This window comes from Borostomias antarcticus, assembly GCF_949987555.1.
Source record: "Borostomias antarcticus genome assembly, chromosome: 2".
NCBI lineage: Eukaryota > Metazoa > Chordata > Actinopteri > Stomiiformes > Stomiidae > Borostomias > Borostomias antarcticus.
The window spans coordinates 34518254-34525753 of NC_140235.1; the positions used below are offsets into that span (position 1 = coordinate 34518254).

At 48.3% G+C, this 7500-nt stretch overlaps 1 protein-coding gene across 1 annotated transcript in view; it reads left to right on the forward strand.

The window, feature by feature from the left end:
• stxbp1a (syntaxin binding protein 1a) overlaps positions 1-7500 on the forward strand; it is a gene marked incomplete at both ends in the record, with an annotated part of 27146 nt that overhangs the window by 13284 nt on the left and 6362 nt on the right. Inside the window, 4 exons of the mRNA XM_084450049.1 lie at positions 3372-3520; positions 3777-3861; positions 4325-4455; positions 4916-5023. Coding sequence (XP_084306175.1) covers positions 3372-3520; positions 3777-3861; positions 4325-4455; positions 4916-5023 — 473 coding nt within the window. The remainder of the gene's footprint in view (positions 1-3371; positions 3521-3776; positions 3862-4324; positions 4456-4915; positions 5024-7500) is intronic.

Here is a 7500-nt window from a genome sequence, read left to right on the forward strand (position 1 = left end):
AAGGGCCCCAGGAACACCCCCTGAGATCAACTGATATGGGGAGAATGGTGGGATGAAAGAGAGAGAGAGAGAGATTCCTCCAGGGCAGAGGCAGCTTTATCATAATGGTTGTGAGGCACCAGTGAGACTGTTTACTGGCGGCGGACTGTTCCAGATGTCCTCACAGTGACAGCTCACTGGCTGGCTGGGAAGAGGGGGGGGGGGGGGGTTGTGCCTGCATGGCCCACAATGCACTGCTCCCCCTGTCTCGCATGATTAATTCAGAGTCAGAAGTTTCTGCCGCAGGCAAGATGCTGCATCATAAACCCGCCCACATGCCCCAGACTCATTGACTCCCCTGGCGCTCACTCACCACGCGGCAGCCAATGGGAGCAGGTCTAGGGGGAGGAACCATCTGCATGAATGGTCATGTAACCTTGGGACAGATGGAACTGGGCGCTGAAGGAAACTGGGGGATGGAGAGGAGAGGTAGAGGAGGAGAGGAGAGGTAGAGGAGGAGGGGACAGGAGAGGTAGAGGAGGAGGGGAGAGGAGAGGTAGAGGAGGAGAGGAGAGGTAGAGGAGGAGGGGACAGGAGAGGTAGAGGAGGAGGGGAGAGGAGAGGTAGAGGAGAGGTAGAGGAGGAGAGGTAGAGGAGGAGGGGAGAGGAGAGGTAGAGGAGAGGTAGAGGAGGAGGGGAGAGGAGAGGTAGAGGAGGAGGGGAGAGGAGAGGTAGAGGAGGAGAGGAGAGGAGAGGTAGAGGAGGAGAGGTAGAGGAGAGGTAGAGGAGAGGTAGAGGAGGAGAGGTAGAGGAGAGGTAGAGGAGGAGAGGAGAGGGAGAGGAGAGGTAGAGGAGGAGGGGAGAGGAGAGGTAGAGGAGAGGTAGAGGAGGAGAGGAGAGGTAGAGGGGGAGGGGAGAGGAGAGGTAGAGGAGGAGGGGAGAGGTAGAGGAGAGGTAGAGGAGGAGGGGAGAGGAGATGTAGAGGAGGAGAGGAGAGATAGAGGAGAGGTAGAGGAGGAGGGGAGAGGAGAGGTAGAGGAGAGGTAGAGGAGGAGGGGAGAGGAGAGGTAGAGGGGGAGGGGCGAGGAGAGGAAAGGTAGAGTCGAGGAGAGATAGGCGTGGAGGAGGAGGGGAGAGGAATGACAGAGAAAGAGAGAGGTAGAGTGGAGGAGAGAACAGAAGGGTGAAGAGAGGAGAAACGCTAAACGTGATGGAATACCAGTTCCAGTCGCTGCTCTGTCAACATGTGTACCTGTTCAAGCACAGACAGCACCACCCGTCTTGAAGCTGCTCTTAAAGGACCATACCGCTCTAAATATGATCTGATCTCCTAAAACTAGTCACCCGACTCATATCACATTACCGTAATCCATTTTCCGAAGTAAAGCTCACATTAAAAGATATTTGCATTTTCACGTTTTACTTACATTCCGAAAGCTTCAAAACCTATTTTTAAATTGTAAAAAGTTAGTTTCAAATAATTTTCAGTAGTTATTATTTTCGTTTTAACCCTCTTTGCGCAGCCTACGCCAACGGTCTGTCTTCTTCCTGTTTACATGGTAGCCGTTGCTAGGAACGCTGGGTAAAATGGACTGCACTTATATAGCGGATAGAGAATCTAGCATAGGTGGATTAGAGAATATAGCGCAGAAGTTCAACGGATTCAAACTAAAATAATATAAAATAAAAACTACTGAAAATTATTTTCAGACTAAAGACTAAAACTAAAGATATTTTTGTTAAACACAGCGTCTCTTGTTCTGATCTTGCATTAGTGCTAAACACACCATGACATTAAATAGAGGACAAACAAACGAACGCCACCACGGAATTACAGGATCAAGGACGCAACAATTTATTTAGACATGCGCAGTCACATTTATAGCCAATCATTCAATCAATCAATTATCCAATCTGTGGGAGAGCACATATATCAACACCCCCACTTGCTCTCACATTATTAATCTTCATTATAGAAAACTTTAAATGTGAATGCAATATTAATCACATCTCTAGAACCCCAGTTCCAATTCATAAGTTCCATCCTAGAACAACCACATTATAACTATAGTGATCATCAACAAGAATGAATTAGAATAGGAGTAGAAAATAAATTCTATCTTTAAAAATAAAAAATGCATCTCATAGTGAACGCATCTCAAAGTGAACACTTGACCAGTGTAATCAGAACAGTTAGACAACAGAATTAAGTCATGGTTACCATGGTTACACTCCAAACATGACCTTTGTGACCCTAACCAACTTGATTTTAGTTGCAGGTTTTGTCATGACATCTGCCACCATCTGGTCTGTTGGACAGTACTGTAAACATATTTTGCCATCATTTACTGCGAATCTTACGAAATGATACTTGATATCAACATGTTTACATCTTTGTCTACTCACTGGATTCTTAGCTAATGCTATGGCCCCCTGATTATCCTCATAGACAGTGGGTGGGGCATACTGACATCCATCCATATTCTCTAATAGCTGTACCAAGTATAGACACTCTTGTGTGGTCGCAGCTAATGCCATATACTCAGCTTCACATGTGGAGAGTGCAACTGTGCTGCTTTTTGGTTTTCCATGATACCCCAGGACTATTCTCATTTAGACCGACACAGTGACCGGTTGTGCTACGTCTGTCAGTGACATCAGCCGCCCAGTCTGCATCACTGTATGCCTGTAGCCCCAGATTCACATGTCCTATAACACAGCTCCTTGCCTCTAGTGCTGGATGAGTTCTGCGTACGCCTCCGCATTCAACTCTTTCAAAATAGTGTCCTTCAATTCTTGCAGCCGGAGATGACCCAAAAACTTAGTCTCCCATATTTCATCATTCTTCTCGTCTCCATCGAACACTAGACGAGACCAACGCGAACTCTCTATCCTTCTGCTCATGGTACAGCGCTCTGGGCCCATAACCTGCTAAACGCAGCGTCTCTTGTTCTGTTCTTGCGTTTGTGCTAAACACACCATGACATTGAATAGAGGACAAACAAACAAACGCGACCACGGGATTACAGGATCAAGGAAGCAACAATTTATTTAGACATGCGCAGTCACATTTATAGCCAATCATTCAATCAATCAATTATCCAATCTGTGGGAGAGCACACATATCAACAATTTTCTATGTCATTTTAGTTTATTTTAGTTAGTTTTATAAACACACAATACAGTTTTAGTTAGTTATCGTTTTTTTTGTAAAGCCTGTTTTTATTTTTATCTCAGTTAACTAAAATGTTTTTTCACAGCTAGTTAAGTTTTTTAGTTAGTAGTTTAACTTACTCTAGTTAAGTTATTTTTCTAATATGATAACCTTGCTGTGCGCAGGTGTACTCTCTGTTTTTGTAGTTATTTTTCTAATATAATAACCTTGTGTGCAGGTCTACTCTCTGGACAACGCTGACGCCTTCCAGAGCTTCTACAGTCCTCATAAGACCCAGCTGAAGAACCCGGTGATGGAGCGGCTGGCGGAGCAGCTGGCCACGCTGTGTGCCACCCTGAAGGAGTACCCTGCCGTCAGATACCGGGGGTGAGGGGCAGGGGGCGCCGCTGAGGCACGGCGGGTACTGGGCAGGGACAGGGATTGATTTCAGTGAACTAACCCCAGTCTTAGGGTTTAGTGTAACTTTGTTTTTTTGCTCTTGTTTTTTCTTCACCCCGGTATTTTTTTGTCACGCCTGTGTCTGTCTGTCTGTCTGTCTGTCTGTCTGTCTGTCTGTCTGTCTGTCTGTCTGTCTGTCTGTCTGTCTGTCTGTCTGTCTGTCCGTCTCCTTGCCGTGTCTCAGGGACTACAAGGACAACGCCACCCTGGCTCAGCTGGTTCAGGACAAGTTGGATGCCTACAAGGCTGATGACCCCACCATGGGAGAGGTGAGAGAGAGAGAGAGAGAGAGAGAGAGAGAGAGAGAGAGAGAGAGAGAGAGAGAACTCACAGGACAACCAGGGAATGAGACGCAGAGTAGAGGGGGGGGTATTAGCAGTTAGGACAGTAGGAGTGGACAGAGTAGAGGGGGGGGGTATTAGCAGTTAGGACAGTAGGAGTGGACAGAGTAGAGGGGGGGGTATTAGCAGTTAGGACAGTAGGAGTGGACAGAGTAGAGGGGGGGGTATTAGCAGTTAGGACAGTAGGAGTGGACAGAGTAGAGGGGGGGGTATTAGCAGTTAGGACAGTAGGAGTGGACAGGAGTCGTGTCATTAATACAACCCGGACGCTTCGGAATATCTTAACCATACAGTATAAAGAGCCCGATGGATGAAGATGAATGTCCACCTGTCATCCACAGCCCTCTCTCTCCATCTCTCATCCCTCTCTCCCTCTCTCCCTCATCCTCAGGGTCCAGACAAGGCTCGTTCTCAGCTGATCATCCTGGACAGGGCCTTTGACCCTGTGTCCCCCATCCTGCACGAGCTCACCTTCCAGGCCATGGGCTACGACCTGCTGCCCATCGAGAACGACGTCTACAAGTGAGGGCGCGCGTGTGTGTGTGTGTGTGTGTGTGTGTGTAGGCTATGCGTACAGGTGTGTGAGCCAGCTTGATCTCACCTGACTTTTCACCCTCACTCTCTGCCTACAGTATGACACTTGAATCAGACTGCCCTCCCCTCCCTCTCACACACCACACACACACACACACACACACACACACACACACACACACACACACACACACACACACACTTACAGTTCAGTTTCAAATATCTGTAGAAGTGGTATTCAGAAATAATATCTATGGGTTTAAATACTGGGTTTAAATACTCTTAAATATACCTACTGTACTGTGTGTTGTCCATGTGTATGTGTTGTCCGTGTGTGTGTGTGTGTCCGTTTGTCTGTGTCCATCCGTTTGTCTATGTGTGTGTGTGTGTGTGTGTGTGTGTGTGTGTGTGTGTGTGTGCGTGCGTCCCCGTGTGTGTCCATCTCCAGGTATGAGACCAGTGGAATGGGCGACTCTCGTGAGAAGGAGGTGCTCCTCCATGAGGACGATGACCTGTGGGTGGGGCTTAGACACAAACACATCGCCGAGGTGTCGCAGTGAGTCACGTCTGTCACCTCCTAACCCGTCTCTCCCTACTCTCTCTGTCACCTCCTAACCCGTCTCTCCCTGCTCTCTCTGTCACCTCCTAACCCATCTCTCTCTACTCTCTCTGTCACCTCCTAACCCGTCTCTCTCTACTCTCTCTGTTACCTCCTAACCCGTCTCTCCCTACTCTTTCTGTCACCTCCTTACCCGTCTCTCTCTACTCTCTCTGTCACCTCCTAACCCGTCTCTCCCTACTCTCTCTGTCACCTCCTAACCCGTCTCTCCCTACTCTCTCTGTCACCTCCTAACCCGTCTCTCTCTACTCTCTCTGTCACCTCCTAACCCGTCTCTCTCTACTCTCTCTGTTACCTCCTAACCCGTCTCTCTCTACTCTCTCTGTCACCTCCTAACCCGTCTCTCCCTGCTCTCTCTGTCACCTCCTAACCCGTCTCTCTCTACTCTCTCTGTCACCTCCTAACCCATCTCTCTCTACTCTCTCTGTCACCTCCTAACCCGTCTCTCTCTACTCTCTCTGTTACCTCCTAACCCGTCTCTCCCTACTCTTTCTGTCACCTCCTTACCCGTCTCTCTCTACTCTCTCTGTCACCTCCTAACCCGTCTCTCCCTACTCTCTCTGTCACCTCCTAACCCGTCTCTCCCTACTCTCTCTGTCACCTCCTAACCCGTCTCTCTCTACTCTCTCTGTCACCTCCTAACCCGTCTCTCTCTACTCTCTCTGTTACCTCCTAACCCGTCTCTCTCTACTCTCTCTGTCACCTCCTAACCCGTCTCTCCCTGCTCTCTCTGTCACCTCCAAACCCGTCTCTCCCTTCTCTCTCTGTTACCTCCTAACCCGTCTCTCTCTACTCTCTCTGTCACCTCCTAACCCGTCTCTCTCTACTCTCTCTGTTACCTCCTAACCCGTCTCTCTCTACTCTCTCTGTCACCTCCTAACCCGTCTCTCCCTTCTCTCTCTGTTACCTCCTAACCCGTCTCTCTCTACTCTCTCTGTTACCTCCTAACCCGTCTCTCTCTACTCTCTCTGTTACCTCCTAACCCGTCTCTCTCTACTCTCTCTCTCACCTCCTAACCCGTCTCTCCCTTCTCTCTCTGTTACCTCCTAACCCGTCTCTCTCTACTCTCTCTGTTACCTCCTAACCCGTCTCTCTCTACTCTCTCTCTCACCTCCTAACCCGTCTCTCTCTACTCTCTCTGTCACCTCCTAACCCGTCTCTCTCTACTCTCTCTGTAACCTCCTAACCCGTCTCTCTCTACTCTCTCTGTTACCTCCTAACCCGTCTCTCTCTACTCTCTCTGTTACCTCCTAACCCGTCTCTCCCTTCTCTCTCTGTCACCTCCTAACCCGTCTCTCTCTACTCTCTCTGTTACCTCCTTACCCGTCTCTCCCTTCTCTCTCTGTCACCTCCTAACCCGTCTCTCTCTACTCTCTGTTACCTCCTAACCCGTCTCTCTCTACTCTCTCTGTCACCTCCTAACCCGTCTCTCTCTACTCTCTCTGTTACCTCCTAACCCGTCTCTCTCTACTCTCTCTCTCACCTCCAAACCCGTCTCTCTCTACTCTCTCTGTCACCTCCTAACCCGTCTCTCTCTACTCTCTCTGTTACCTCCTAACCCGTCTCTCTCTACTCTCTCTGTTACCTTCTTACCCGTCTCTCCCTTCTCTCTCTGTCACCTCCTAACCCGTCTCTCTCTACTCTCTGTTACCTCCTAACCCGTCTCTCTCTACTCTCTCTGTTACCTCCTAACCCGTCTCTCCCTTCTCTCTCTGTCACCTCCTAACCCGTCTCTCTACTCTCTCTGTCACCTCCTAACCCGTCTCTCTCTACTCTCTAAAAATGATCACTAAAACTGTGTTTGATTACCATACTTTGAAAAACTCACTGTAAATACTGTCCAGCATCAACCAAAACTACATTATTATTATTATTACTTCATTATTTTAATGTTTACACAAGTAGTTTTTGAACATTTTCATCACATTTCAACAGTAACGCGATAATATTGATAACCGTGATAATTTTGATCGCTATAATCGTGATGTGAAATTTTCATACCGTTACATCTCTACATTAGTCATTTAGCTGACGATTTTCTCCAAAGCGACTTACAATAATTGCATTTCATGTAGGAAACGTCAGTGTACTACTGCTCACCAGAACTCACAAGTGCATCTCCTTTCTAAAACAAGTGACTAAGAGCATAATCTAGTGCTGAAGGCAAAGTGCAAGAATAGCAATCTAGAATACAATAGGTGCTTAAGAGGGAGGATCGTTGTAGTACTACTTGAAGAGATGAGTTTTGAGCCTGTGGTGAAAGATGGGCAGTGACTCTGCTGTCCTGACGTCAGTGGGCAGTTCGTTCCACCACTGCGGGGCCAGGACAGAGAAGAGCCGTGACCGTGTCGATCGACCGCAGGGGCCTCGGAGTGATAGGGCAACCCGTCACCCTGAGGTAGCAGAGCGTAGCG